Raw genomic sequence first — 14,073 nt, forward strand, 5'->3', positions numbered from 1 at the left:
AAGGGACCTTCGCACGGTTGTATTTGGAACAGGATATTTACATATTGCTTTGCTTTTCTTTACATTTTTTCTCCCTGACAAAACAACTGCATTTAAACACTTTACCCCCAAAAAATAATCTCTGAGCATCGATGAACAAGGCCTTGGTTCCTTTCTCAAAGCTACAAAAATACTTAGAAAACCCGCTCTTCTTCTCCATTTCGCTGAGCAGCAAAGGACTACATTCCCTGCAACATCTTCATTGTATTTCACGTTTTTAAAAATAACCTTTTGCATTAAAAAGGCAATTCCTTTGAGGGTTCGAAACAAGCTCCCGGCGCTTGACGGGCTCCGAAAAAGAATTCGGAAAGTGCAACTTGATCTCTAGCTTTTAAAAAAATGGCGACTACGGATTGCCGCCGTTGGAGAGGGATTCCGCTTTTTCGGAAAGAGCGTGGGTTTAGTAGCCGTGGGCTAGTTAGCCAGAGCTGCTCCGGAGGCATGCAAGAGGATCGCTTGCTTGTCTCGGCAGTTGCCAAAACCAAGGCATTCCCCGCAGCTGGAAACCTAGCACTTTAGCATGGCATGCTGTAATGCATCTTTAATGATATGCAAGCTTTCCATGTGCAAATCAGTGTTTTGGGCATGAAGGTATGAACCTTGAACCAGGCGTCTTCCATCCTGGCATTCTCATATCTGGACCCTGGCCATAGACTACAACTCCCATGGTCCTCCATCCTGGCATTTCCATTGGTCCTGGCAGCAAAATACAGTTCCCAGGATCACCCAGCCACCTTCCATCTTCATTGGACTCAAACCCAATGTGCCAAATAACCCTATGGACAATAACTCCCACAATCCCCTGGCCATACTGATGTGCTGGCTAGGGATGATGGGAGTAGCAGTCCAATGATGGATGCATGATTTCCCATGATTAAGCCCCCTCCTCTTAAAAGCAACCCCCAAATGCAATGTGCAAAAGCTCTTATACTTTTTTGGGGGGAAAGGAGTGGGATACTAATAAATATAATAATAATAATAATAATGTTCTCAATGCCTCACCCAAAATTGGAAGTTTGCAAAAAGCAAGTGATTTTCTGTTTCTAAATCCAACAAAAGCGACCCGACTCTCTTTGAGAGGCGTCTTGGAAGCCCTTCTAAGCAAATCCTGAATCGTTGCATTAAAAAAATCCCTGCAGAACCATGGCAAAACCTCCGATCATAGCGGCAAAAGGGCCAAGGAAGAGGCTAAATTCAGCCCTTTGGTGCAGCCCTCTTTCCGGGGAGATCTTGCAAGCTTCGAAAGCCTTGTCCTTTTGCGCCAGCCTTGTGCCATTGCGCTCCTGGCTTGGAAATCTCAGCCGCGTTTTCCTATGGGTCACAACCTCCTGCAAATCTGAAATGAAAAGGAGAGAGAACATTTACAAAGGAAACAGTTATCCCTTAGGCTTGCAATATTCTCAGTTGGGCAGACAGCCCCAACAAACTTTCCCCGAAGCCCAACAATCGATTTGGGGTTTTATTCTGTTTTGAAAGCCTGCATCTCCTGCGTTTGCTAATTTTATACAAGGATGCAAGAATGTTATGCTTTGTGGGATATTGATGCCATTAGCACTTCCAAGTTCCCTTTCTAGCTGAAAGTATAGTTATCTATCCAAAATTGCTCAGCCCTACGATTCCAGACAGACATCTGCAACACAGACATAATTAGAACAAATATAAATGCACAGGCATGTATAGAATACTAAACACATATCTGCAACACACCCATATATACCTATAACAAATATACACACGCAGGCATGTGTACAATACTGTGCATAAACTAGCGATGCATTCACACATATAAGAAACATAAACACACCTCTGGGGTCTTTGGGGAGGGGGACCCATCCTCTTTCTACCTGTGATTCTTCTTTTAAACCCTCTTGCAAAAGTGGATAGTAGGGTGGGATGGACCTAGCAGTGGATTGCAAAGGGGTTGAGAAGATGCCCTCTTGGGACCCGTTTTCAAGTCTACCGCCCCATTGACCAAACCATTGCAGAAGGGTCATCCCATCAGAACCAGGCATGTTTGTTGTATTGTTTTGTTGTTTGACCCTTCAGTCAGTTTTAACCTGTATGGTTTTAATTTTCCTTTTTAAGGGGGGGAGGGTACCAGGGATTTGATATGTTGTATATTTTTAACTTGTTAGCCGCCCCAATTTTTCACAGAGGGGCGAGATACAAATAAATTTTATCATTATTATTATTATTATTATTATAAAAATGTGTGTCCCCCAATCCCAAAATCCCCATTTTTAAAAGAATAACATGTCAAAATGAACCTTCTCCATCTCTGGCCAGAGAGCAGCACTTACACCAATGCTGGAAAGGGGCCGCCTCGCGCATGGTCCACTCCTCTTCCGCGGAGGCGCAAGGTAGCCGGCCTCCTCCTTCCCTCCATGCTCCGTCCATCCATCTTGCTCCCAAAGTTTGCAGGAAGCCCTTCCCTGAATCGCAAAGGCACCCACCCCGTTCCCTGAGAAGCACCCGCCAACCCAACAAGTTGGACGTCCATTTCTGGCCCAGGTGGGACATTTGTGGCCCCTTCCAAATCCAGGTTCCGCCATCCCAACTCGAGTCCAGCAAGGTCCGGCAAAGGTGGAGCCCAGCCTTGTGGCCACGTCTGGATGTCCAATGCCCGGTTTTCCTCCTTGGAGACTACTTGGGTCCTCTCCTTGGCTTCTCATTTGGGTCTGGCCCTCCTCGGCGGTCCAGCTCTGGCTTGACCGGTCGGCTTTTACTCCCAGTAGCCGTCCAGTACATCCACCTCGCTGTCCAGGTCATAGAGGCCGAGGGCCGGGTCAGAGAGGACCCCGAGGTCCACCAAGGCCTGGTCCATGTCCTCGGGGAGGAAGACGATGCCCACGTTGAGGGCGATGTACTCCAGGAGGAAGGCGTAGTAGAGGATGAGCAGGTTGATGCAGAAGAGGCCCACGTAGAACATAAGGCGAGGAGCGGGGGGCCGCTGCCCAGGAAGGGGGTCTCAGTGGACATCCGATGGACCCGATCCGTGGAGGGCTGGAGAAAGGGATGCCTGGCTGGGCACAACAAGAAATCAAAGGATGGTCAATGGAGGATGGAGGGCAACTGTAATGAAAGTCCAGTTTGCCCCCTCCCCAAATAATTTAGAGCCCCAACGATTCCCAGACTTGGTTTCTCCAGCTGTGTTGGACTTCAGGTCCCAGAATTCTTTACCATTAACCAAAGTTGTCTGGGGCTTCTGGGAGTTGAAGTCCAAAACACCTGGAAGCCTAAAGTTTGGGAACTACTGGTTTAGTCGACTTTTTCTGGGGCTGGGAATGGAAGTCCATTGGTCCCCTTCCCCAAATCATTGGGACTTTTAGGGAGTGGGGTTTAAAGTCCAGTTTGTCCCCCTCCCCAAATGATTTAGAAAAATTCATCTTCAGAGGCAAAAGAATTGAGAATTAAGCCTAGCTTCCCTTTGCAATTCATTCAGGGATGGAAAAATGTGGGAGCAGAAAAAGTGGGGGGCAAGAAACCCTAAATGCAGATCCCTGAAGACCAAGAAACCCTTCCCCAAAGCAGCTTTCTGGCAAAATCAGGGGGGGTCCCCTCCCCAATTCTCCAAAGGGAGAAATAGCCCCAAAAATAGATAACAAAAGAAAGGATTTGGGGGGTTGGAATAAATGCAAAAGCAGAAAAGGGGGAGCAAGGGTCCCTAAATGTGGGTCACTGCGCCCCAACACTTCATAAAGCAAGATCAGGGTTGCCCCCTCCCCAAATTCTCTGGTGGAGAAATAACCTCCAAAAAGTAAAGACAGAGAACAAAATGGAGGAGCGGAAAAGGGGGATCAGGGTCCCCAAATGTGGGTCACTGCAGCCCCCCCTTCCCAAAGCAGCCTTCTGGAAAGATGAGGGGTACCCCCTCCCCAAATTCCCAGGTGGAGAAATAACCCCCCAAAAGAGAGAAAGAGAGAGAGAGAGGAAGGATGGGGGGTTGGAGAAGCAGGAAAAAGAGGGGCAAGGGCCCCCAAATGAGGATCACTGCACCCCCCCCCCCTTTGCATAAAGCAAGATCAGGGTTGCCCCTCCTTCCCCAAATTCCCAGGGGGAGATGCAACCCCCCAAAGAGAGAGAAGGGGGCTGGGTCCCCCAAAGCCCCCACTGACCTTCGGGGGCGTCCTAGGGGGGCTCCTGGGGCCTGTGCAAAGGCATCTCTGGCTCAGGAGGGCCAGGGCCAGCCAGGCCGAGGCAGCAAAGAGAGAGATGGGCCTCCGCTGCTTCTGCTGCAGCTGAGCCAGGCGCGCTCCCGAGGAGAGGGACAGCTGGGCTCTGGGCGTGCGCGCTCCCGCCGGGACACGCCCTTCCAGCCCCCTGATTGGCTCCTGGCCTCGGTGATTGACAGCTCGAGGAGCAAAAGCAAAGAGAGGGCTGCAAAACGACCCAGCCTCTATGCACTGCAGGAGTAGAAAACCCACTTTGATTGCCCTGGCTCCATGCTGTGGAATTCTGGGAATTGTAGTTTTGTCGTGGCACCCCCGGGCTGTGAGTGTCTCACAGAACTACAAATCCCAGGATTCCATAGCACTGAGCCAAGGGCAGTTAATGACAACCGATAATGAGCCAAATAATAATAATAATAATAATAATAATGATTTATTTATAGCCCGCCCAATCACAAGGAATCCAGGCGGGTTACAACAGTAAAAATAAAGAGAATGAAATAAAATGCAATAAATAAATAAAATACAATAAAATTACAGAGAGCGAAGTGAGAACATTCACAGTTAGGCCTGATGGAAGTTGGGCCTCTCTTTGTCACTCCCTCCCAGGTCTGATGATGATGTCATGGAGGGAGGGCTCTTCTTCTTGAGGCAAGGATTTTATTTTAATTAATTTTAATGTAATTCTTCTCATTAAATTTAAGAGAAGAATTGGGGGACAGAGTGACATAAGTCACAGTAAATGGGGAGTAGAACTAGGTAGGGAAGGCCTGCCGGAAGAGATCCCTCTTAAGAGCCTTCTTAAAGGCTGTAAGAGTAGAAATGTCACGGATCTCCTTCGGCAGGTCATTCCATGTCTTTGGGGCTGCGATGGAAAAGGCCCTCTGGGTGACTGAAGTGAGCCTAGATTTTATTGGCTGAAGTAGATTCTTCCCCTTCGAGGACCTTAGAGTGCGGGACGGACAGTATGGAAGGAGGCGATCCCTTAAGTACTCTGGGCCCAAGCCATGTAGGGCTTTGAAGGTAATCACCAACACCTTGGACCTTGCCCGGAAACTCATTGGCAGCCAGTGAAGGGATTTCAAAACCGGTTTATTACTATTATGTATATTCTATTATATATATACATCCGATGATAATAATTCATGATTGTTGTCATCTGCCTTGCTATGGTTCAGAGTGCATCTCCGACGCATGCGCAGATACCTCCCGGCGCACGCCCCGCCCCCAGCCTCTGAGGCCCCGCCCACTCGCTCAGGTCACAAACGCCCCTCCGCCCTCCTTCGAGACGCTCCGCCCCTCCCTGCCTCCGTACTCTTCCGAGTTCCTCTCCCTCGCGAGGCACGCTGGGAGTCGTAGTCCGTGCGGTTCCTGTGGCTCAGCCATGTCTATCGGGAGAGCCTCTGTGTTTCCCGTCGTGCCCCGCGGCGACGCGTCGTGCGTCGTCGCGGCAGGCGCATGCGCAGTGTCTCCGTTTGGCCTGAGGGGGAGAATGTCAGTGAGGCGTCGAGAATGGCGGCGGCTGCGAGCGAGAAGGAGGACGCAGCGGCAACGGCAGCGGCAGCAGCAGCAGCGGGGTTTGTGAGTCCGTAGCCGGGGCAAGGCGGCCTGGCCAGGGATGTTCGGGCGCTCGCGGAGCTGGGGCGGCGGAGGAGGAGGCGGCGGCGGCGGAGGGCACGGCAAGGGCGCCAAGAACATCCACTCCCTCGAGCACCTCAAGTGAGTGGCTGCAAGGAAGGAAGGCAGGCAGGCAGGCAGGCAGGCAGGGAGGCCCTCCTCGGGGCCCCAGCGCCACCAGCCCCTTCTGGGCTACCAGGCCCTCTACTAGGACCCCCAAGCGCTAAGGCCGGGCGCCTAGTGTACTACCAGCCTTTATACACTACAAAGCCAAGGGCGGCGCTTCTCTTAGTTTACTACTAGTCCTTATGCTACAAGGCCCTATACTACGCCCCCAAGTGCTAAGGCTCCCATAGTTTACTACAAGTATCCATACTACAGGTCCCTATACTACGCCCCCAAGTGCTGCAATTCTCTTAGTTTACTACTAGTCCTTATACTAAGGCTCCCTTCGCGTACTACAAGTCCCCATGCTGCTGCTCCTTTGCATGACCACACATCCCTGTACTACAACACCCTTTACCTTACTACACCCCCCCCCCCCCAGCAGCTATGGCCGTGCCCTGAAAACAGGACCTAGCAAGAGTCCCGGCGCGGGACGGAAAAGGGAGCGGAAAGATGGGGTCCAGTGGCTCTAAAGGAGCTCCAGGATGGACTTTGGGTTTGGAGAGCTAAGGAGGAGGACTTGAGTGTGTTTGAATGGAAAAACAAGGCATGCCCTGAAAGTCTTCTGAGGGCAGCCCCTGTGCTAGAGCTCCTTCAGTTGCTACCAGTCTCTGTCCTACAGCTCCCAGGGATGCCTTCTTTCCTTGGCCGTCAGTGGAGCATCCCTGGGCATTGCAGGGCTAATGAGTTGGAGGCATGTAAAGCACGACCCATGTCTCCATTCATCCCACAGGGTTCCTTCCCAGTGGCGCCTCCCAGGGCTCTTTCTTTCTGACTCACCTGTTTCTCAGGTGCGCTTGCTCCGCCTGAGTCACTCAGTCTGTTTGCCTTGAGCTGTTTGTTGTTGTGCAGCTGCCAGTCATTTCTCTCCCGGCGTTTCCTTGGCATCCTCTGAGGCTGAGAGAGTGTGACTTGCCCAGGGCCACCCACCCAATGGGTTTCCATGGCTGAACTGAGATTCGAACCCTGCTCTCCAGAGTCGTAGTCCAGCGCTCAAACCACTGCACTGGCTCTTGACTGTTTTTGGTGCCTTAAAAAGCAGAGGGGCTTCACACAATTTCACCAAGGTCCCAAGCACACTGCAGAAATAATCCCCTTTGAGACCACTTTAACTGCCCTGGATCAGTGCTGTCGTTTATTGTGGCCCCAGAGCTCTCTCTGACAGAGGAGGCTCCATGTCTCACAGAGCTACGCTTCCCAGGACTCCTAGCATTGATCCAGGGCACTTGAAGCGGTCTCAAACCGGACTGTTTCTGCAGCGTGTTTTGGGCCGGAGTCAACAAATGAAGGCGCTTTCAGAGTTGCTTTCCTTTGTGGCTGTTGACTGACAAATGAAGTTTCATCGTGGTTCCAGATATCCAGGCCTTTCTTGTCTATGTTTCTGAACTGTTTTAATTCGATGCCTGCTTTTTGTTTTTTAAGGTAGGATTCTTTGTATTTGGGTTGTCCTTCGCTGTCCTGATGGGGTTTTGGCTGCCTTTTGTGTTGTAAGCCCCCTTGGCCCCTGCTCTGGAGGAAAGGCCAGAAGTAAACAGACACAACAAAGATGGAGCAGTGGCCCAGTATTTTTGGTGTGAGTACTTCTGACTCCCTTTGCTTTCCTTTCCTTTCCTCTCCTTCCAGGTATCTGTACCATGTTCTGACCAAAAATACCACTGTGACCGATCACAACCGCAACCTTTTGGTGGAGACCATCCGCTCTATAACCGAGGTCCTCATTTGGGGAGACCAAAATGACAGCTCAGTGTTTGAGTAAGTTTGCCTTGAAGTGTTTGCTTTAAGTGGGAAACACTGTGAAAGCTAAATTGAATTTACATTCCTATATATACTTAAAAGGTTGATCCGTTTGGCTTCAGTTTTTCTTAATGCGTCTAGGATCGCAACCATAGTGCGTCGGCTAAACCCAGCCGCATACTGCCTGGTTCTGTGCATGTTTAGTTTAAGAAATCAGGCTGTATTGACAAGGTTCCTCCCCAGTAAAAGCGGTTAGGGCTGCAAGTTCAAATCACCAAGGAAATCATCTGACTGAAATTGTGTTTAAATCTTGGTAGATTTTGTAATCCATTATGGTGATAAGTGGTTAATCACTGTAAAAAAAATCACATGGCACTAAAGTCTTAAACTGCATCTGCACTGCAGAAATAATCCAGTTTGACGCCACTTTAACTGCTGTGGCTCAGTGCTGTGCCATTCAGAGAATTGTGGTTTTGTGAGACGTTTGCCCTTCTCTGTCAGAGACTCTGGTGCCAGAACAAGCTACTATTCCCAGGATTCCATAGCACTGAGCCATGGCTGTTAAAAGTGGCATCAAACTGGATTATTTTTGCTTTGGAGATGGAGACCTAGACAAAAACTGTATTAAACTGTCCATACAATTAAAACCATTGAAAACATTCATTTAAAAGCGCAAAAGAAACAAATACGCTAAACCTTATGAAACAGCAGGTTTCCCCCAAATCCTGCTGGAATAGAGGCTAGATGTTTTCTAAATGAAGAGTGATGTGTTCAGTAAATGTTAGAAGCAAATAAGTGACAACCTTTCCTGCTAATTCCAGCTTTTTCTTGGAGAAGAACATGTTTGTCTACTTCTTGAACATCCTGCGACAGAAGTCTGGCCGCTACGTCTGCGTGCAGCTCCTCCAGACTTTGAACATCCTCTTCGAGAACATTAGTCATGAGACTTCTCTCTGTAAGTGTGCATTCGCCTTGTGTCGTCTTCCGCAAAACAGCGCCATGTGGCCGAGGTGCTAAATCCTTGTCCTGGAGACTGTGGTCCCAGGAAACACATCCAGTGGTCACTTGTGTGATAAATTAGGGTCCTATTGGCCTGTTACAGACTGCCAAAATGAAGCTGCTTCAGGTCTCTTTGGAGGCATGCTATTTAAATGATGCATGGGTCCTAAGAGTCCGGAGGTCGCACCAAAGCCACACTCCATTCCTAAGCACTGGAGTGCAGTTTTGGTGCAGCTTCCGGATTGTTCAGATGCATGCATCATTTAAACAGCATACTTCCAAAGAGACCCGAAGCAGCTTTATTTTGGCAGTCTGTAACAGGCCATTGAGTGAGATGAGGAAAGTGTGTATTGGGTTCCTTAGGTTTGGGAGAAGCATGCAGGTGTAGAGCTGAGGCATGTTTTTCCAGTTTAAAGGGTGTGTGCGTGTGCCTATTGCCCAGCTAAGGCTTCTCTTATCCGAAATTAAATAGAGCTAGAGATTCAAATCTGCATAAATAAGGTGGCAGAGTAAAGCTGTGTGCAAACCTCTGTGGCTGAATATGGCTCTTTCTGTTAACTTTCTGTCTTCAATGGTTTGCTGCCTTGTTGAGCATTTTGAAGATACCAAAGTGGCTGCAGGACACTGCTTTGTCTAAACATTTTGATTCTGGGTGTTAAAGCATTGTCTCAGTTTGTAAATGTTGTACGTGTTTTTCCCCTTTCAGACTACCTGCTTTCCAATAACTACGTAAATTCTATCATCGTGCACAAATTTGACTTCTCTGATGAAGAGATCATGGCATACTATATTTCGTTCTTGAAAACTCTTTCCCTGAAACTCAACAATCACACTGTGCATTTCTTTTACAATGAGGTCAGTAACAGCAACCGTGTCCAACATTCAGACTGCAATCTTTGTGTGAAAGGTGGAGGATTCTGAGTCCTCTTAGGCAAACTTCCCTTTTGGGACTTAGGCCCCATACAGACTGCTTAAATAAAGCTGCTTCAGGGCACTTTGGAGGTATGCTTTTTAAATATTGCACGCATCCTAAGAGTCCGGAAGCTGCAGTAAAGCTGCGCTCCAGTCCTTAGGACTAGGTGGCTTTGGCGTGGCTTCCAGACTTTTAGGATGCATGCATCATTTAAACAGTATACTTCCAAAATGACCTGAAGCAGCTTTATTTTGGTCTGTCTGTATGAGGCCATAGTTTGTTATTTTCTGTTGTGTTTTGCTGAAGCCGGGCAAAGAGAGTGCAATGTATTGAAGGATGTGGTCTAAGACCATGAGCTAAATAATCCTCAGGGTTGACCCCTTTTCTCTTTCAGCACACGAATGACTTTGCTTTGTACACAGAGGCCATTAAATTCTTCAACCACCCAGAAAGCATGGTCAGGATTGCAGTGAGAACAATAACACTGAATGTCTACAAAGGTACGTTTTCTGAAATCTGCACACTTGGAGAGTTTGCATGCCCTTTTATAAAGAGTGAACTTTGAGTGTGAAATAGACACTGCAGCTGTTATGTTGAAGATGCAGATCAGGCCTTGGCCACTTTGGAAATGTTCAATACAGCAAAGCCTTGTTATATGAAGTCAATATCAGTGCTGTTGAAGCTTTGATCTGAGAGAATAGTTCTGGATCATTGACCTCCATCCAGTAGTGTATCTCTACCAAGTCTTCTTTAGGTATTCCCTTCTTTCTGAAGTCCTCCTCCAAAAAGACACCTCTGGGCTACAAATTCCTCTGGAACAGTATTTTGTCATCACAGAGATCTGGGAGGGGAGAGTAAACCAGTTCCAAAGACTGTGGCTTCTCTTTCTTTCCAATGACAAATAAGAAAGATTTCATAAACTGGAACTGAACTGGGAGACATGCATGAAAGAGGCGTATGTGGTAATCGCCACTAGAGGTCACGCTTGGCTAGACTCTAGATATATATACACAGGCATAGAAATGCCTGTTGCCTTAAATCCTCCTTCCAAGAGAGGAGGCGTGTGAGTCTGTCGCAGCAAAAAGAACAAAGTCTTGTGATACCGTCGAGATTAACAAGTTTTATTTGGCGTGACCTTTCACAGACAGCAGCTTTCTTCATCAGATAACCATGAAACCATGAAGCCTAATGAAACTTGTTAAGCTTCGGGGTGCGACAAGTTTTTCTGTTCTTGGCTGCTCCATCTGTACCCCCCTCGCTGTGTCTCCATAACACACACGCCCATATATATAAAATCGACTTTGTTCATCAGTGAAGAAAATGTCAGTATGCAGTAGAATAAAAGTATATATATTTCCTGTCACAGGAAATATGGCCCATGCTTGTCTTCGCTTTTTAGTAGGGATGTTAGAGCAAGAGGGAGCTGAGAAATGGGAACTCCTTCTGAACTATAGCTGTCTTGCCATTGAGTCCCTATGGCCAGGATCCAATGAACTGTACACTGTGGAGGGAGTATTGGGCTTGGGTTTCTTAAAAAGCATGCCCTCAGCATCTCAGATTGTTATTCTGGGGCACCCATGTTTCAGAGTTGCCTTTCAAAGAAGATGGATAACAGTCAGCAGCTAAGTTCCTTGAAAGACAACTTCCTTTGCTGCAGGGAAGCTCTGGACCAGTCACAAAGTGGGGGTTTAGCTTCTCAAGTTAATAGGGGGCCCTCCATCTGCCCCAGCAAATGAATGCCTATGGAAACCATTTCTGGGATTTGGGATTACCAGCCTCCCATAGAGTTTGGATGCTGCACATTCCTTCTCTCCAGTCCTGGGGGTAGATGTGGGGTGATTTCCACTTCAGCGGGGAGGATAGCTAGCATGCTGTTTTGGGGAGCATGGATGTTTCTGCTGCTGTTTCCTTCTAACCCTGTCTTTTCTAGTCTAGATGCTTCCTGCTTTAGCTACTGAACCCTTTGGAGAATGCCTTACCTTCCCGGTTCCTAACCCCGTCTAACTGTTGTCTGTTTTTGTCTCCTTCTGCCCTTTCTTCACTGATGATTGCTGTGTTCCCTCTTGCAGTGTCATGTAAGTCCGCTAATGACTTCAGCTTTTTAGCCTGATGGCTTATATTTCTTGTATTGTTCTCCCTTTCCCAAGAAAATGAGAGGTTTTCTTAGCTGTGGTCGATGCCACCGGCTGTTTCAGCATATTAATAACAGCCTCACTTTATCTCTTCTAGTGTATAATCTGACAAACTTTGCTAGATAATTAAACATGGAATAGAACAGATTGTTAGCCAGAGAAATGCAGCCCAAAGAAAAGAATTTATTGTTAATATGCTTGACGAAGTTGTTGTAGTTTTGTTTTTTATCCTCTTCTGGAAGAAATGGAGATTTAAAAACTGTTTTCTCTTCAGTGGATAACCAGCCTATGCTGCACTACATTCGGGATAAAACCGCCGTCCCTTACTTCTCCAACCTTGTCTGGTTTATTGGGAGCCATGTGATAGAACTGGATAACTGTGTGAAAACGGATGAAGAGTAAGCCCTTTCGATGCTTATTCCTGTTACGCCCCTGTTGCTAAGTCTTTCCCTGTTCTGACATAATCACAGAAAGAGATCTTTTGCTGTTGTTGTGTGCCTTCAAGTTGCTTCAACTTAGGGTGACTCTAAAACAACCCTCTCATGTAGTTTTCTGGGGCTGAGAGTGTGTGACTTGCCAAAGGTCACCTACTGGGCTTCCATGGTTGAACAGGGATTTGAACCTTGGTCTCCAGAGTTTTAGTCTAATGTTCAAACCACTATTCCATGCTGGCTCTTGAAACCGATCTTAGTTAACTTTATACATGTTTTAATAGATTAAATCTGCCTGAAGCTTTAGTGAGGCATGCCCTAGTTCCCTGCAGACTGGACGCTGCTCCTGAGAGCTTTATGCAAGACAGGTCTCTGAAAATGACACAGAAACTTAGGTCTGTGCAGGAAGCAGCCACTGCTGCATTGACTTGTGACATTACGCATTTGTAACATAACAGCATTGTGAGCCACTTGTGGAAACTGCAGCTTTTGAAGGGCAGCTAGGAAAATGTTGAACTGTATGGGAAAATTCCATGTGAGCAAACCAAGATCCCTTTCTTTGGGGGGGAAGGGGTTTGGTTGGTGATAAACCTGCATTGTGCAACCAGCAACTTTTCAGAAAGAGGCATTTCCACCTTTTGTGAGAGATCAAGGCCAGGCCTCTTTGAAGACAACAAAAAGAGTTTAACTTTTTTGGTGTGTAAAGAATTTTTCCAAAGTCCTCTATCACGGTCCGCATTATGTAACTGCGTGTACTTAGCTCCACTCTTCTTGATGTGTAAAGAATGCTAGGAATAAGAAGTTGCTTTGTACCATATTTTTCCATCTGTCCTGTTTGGTGGTTTGTTTGGCTTTTTAAAAAATAAAATGTCCTTCTTTTGCAGACACAGAAATAGGGGGAAGCTAAGTGACCTGGTAGCGGAGCACCTTGATCACCTTCATTACCTCAATGACATCCTTACCATTAACTGTGAATTCTTAAACGACGTATTGACCGACCACTTACTGAATAGCCTCTTCCTGCCGCTTTATGTCTACTCCTTAGTGAATCAAGATAAGGTAAGGAATGGCCGTCTCTTCACACTAAGAACCTGCCTCTACCTTGTACAGAGTAACTTTAGACAAAGTTATTGTACAGCTGCACCTTCTTGTAAACTGCAGTTCCTCACAAAGGTGCAGTTCTGTATGTGTCTATTCTTGTATGATTGATTGTTCTTGAGAAATGAAACCTGCAGGTCATATCTGCTGTCTCACGTCACCCTTTAGAAGAAATATATATCTGAAAGTGTTGTTATTGCAAGCCGATATAAAAGAGGATGTGTGCACTGGAAATCTAGAGAGGAGAAGTTTCCCAGCTGCTTCATGTTAGGTTTCTTCAGTTTGGGAAAACTCTCTTGGGGTTTTCTTGGCAGGATTTATTGAGAGGAGGTTGACCGTTACCTTCCTCTTAGGCTGGGAGAGGTCATCCTTTGGATTTCCATGGCCAAGCAGGATTTCAAACCCTGGTCTCCCAAAGTCCTAGTGCAACACACAAGCCACTACACCACTTTGGCTCTCTTTCCCAGGTGCCTACTACTATTCCCTTAATGTCTTTAGATCCGGACAGCTGCATCTCTCTCTGGATATTACTGGATTGCACCATCCATCATCCTTTGCTATGCTGGCTAGGCCTACTGGGGCTTTAGGCCAGAAAGCCTCTGGAAGGTCATAGTTGTCCAGTCTGGTTTTAGGCAAAACTTGTCTCGGAGAGTCTGTTATGCTGCTGTCTTAGACCAATGGAAATACAGAAGAACCTTTTCCACCAGTTTTATCACTGCAGCTTGGGGCTACTTTTTAAGAAGCATTCCTGCCTGCGGTGGAAAATTAAATTAATT

At 47.2% G+C, this 14,073-nt stretch overlaps 2 protein-coding genes across 7 annotated transcripts in view; one reads left to right on the top strand and one right to left on the bottom strand.

The window, feature by feature from the left end:
- Positions 1-4: 4 nt before the first annotated feature.
- DEXI (Dexi homolog) lies at positions 5-4,273 on the bottom strand. Of its 2 annotated transcripts, none has more exons than XM_089540436.1 (3): positions 4,155-4,273; positions 2,340-3,058; positions 5-1,375 (listed from the first exon to the last, which is right to left on the bottom strand). In XM_089540436.1, exon 2 carries the CDS (start codon positions 2,966-2,968, stop codon positions 2,762-2,764), a length of 207 nt encoding a protein of 68 aa, XP_089396562.1. In that variant the 5' UTR covers positions 2,969-3,058; positions 4,155-4,273; the 3' UTR covers positions 5-1,375; positions 2,340-2,761. The 2 variants fall into 2 exon arrangements, with proteins under 2 accessions (XP_089396562.1, XP_089396561.1); XM_089540435.1 differs by having other exon boundaries at positions 2,340-3,062.
- A 1,424-nt stretch (positions 4,274-5,697) lies between these two features.
- Positions 5,698-14,073, top strand: part of CLEC16A (C-type lectin domain containing 16A) — a 60,540-nt gene continuing 52,164 nt past the window's right edge. For 4 of the 5 annotated variants that reach the window (XR_016282429.1, XR_016282430.1, XM_089539490.1 and 1 more), the window contains exons 1-7: positions 5,698-5,927; positions 7,614-7,742; positions 8,546-8,679; positions 9,430-9,578; positions 10,031-10,136; positions 12,043-12,166; positions 13,084-13,258. Coding sequence is in view for 3 of the 5 variants with exons in the window: in XM_089539490.1 (XP_089395616.1) it covers positions 5,827-5,927; positions 7,614-7,742; positions 8,546-8,679; positions 9,430-9,578; positions 10,031-10,136; positions 12,043-12,166; positions 13,084-13,258 (918 nt within the window). In the remaining 2 variants the exon portion in view is untranslated. The remainder of the gene's footprint in view (positions 5,928-7,613; positions 7,743-8,545; positions 8,680-9,429; positions 9,579-10,030; positions 10,137-12,042; positions 12,167-13,083; positions 13,259-14,073) is intronic. The other variant, XM_089539491.1, reaches the window with a different exon arrangement.

This window comes from Sceloporus occidentalis, unplaced genomic scaffold (assembly GCF_023333645.1).
Source record: "Sceloporus occidentalis isolate IW3139 unplaced genomic scaffold, rSceOcc1.0.p SCAF_10, whole genome shotgun sequence".
NCBI lineage: Eukaryota > Metazoa > Chordata > Lepidosauria > Squamata > Phrynosomatidae > Sceloporus > Sceloporus occidentalis.

What these genes read in the sequence shown, in the direction of transcription:
- DEXI (XM_089540436.1), bottom strand. Translation starts at nt 2,968, where the DNA reads ATGTTCTACGTGGGCCTCTTCTGCATCAACCTGCTCATCCTCTACTAC.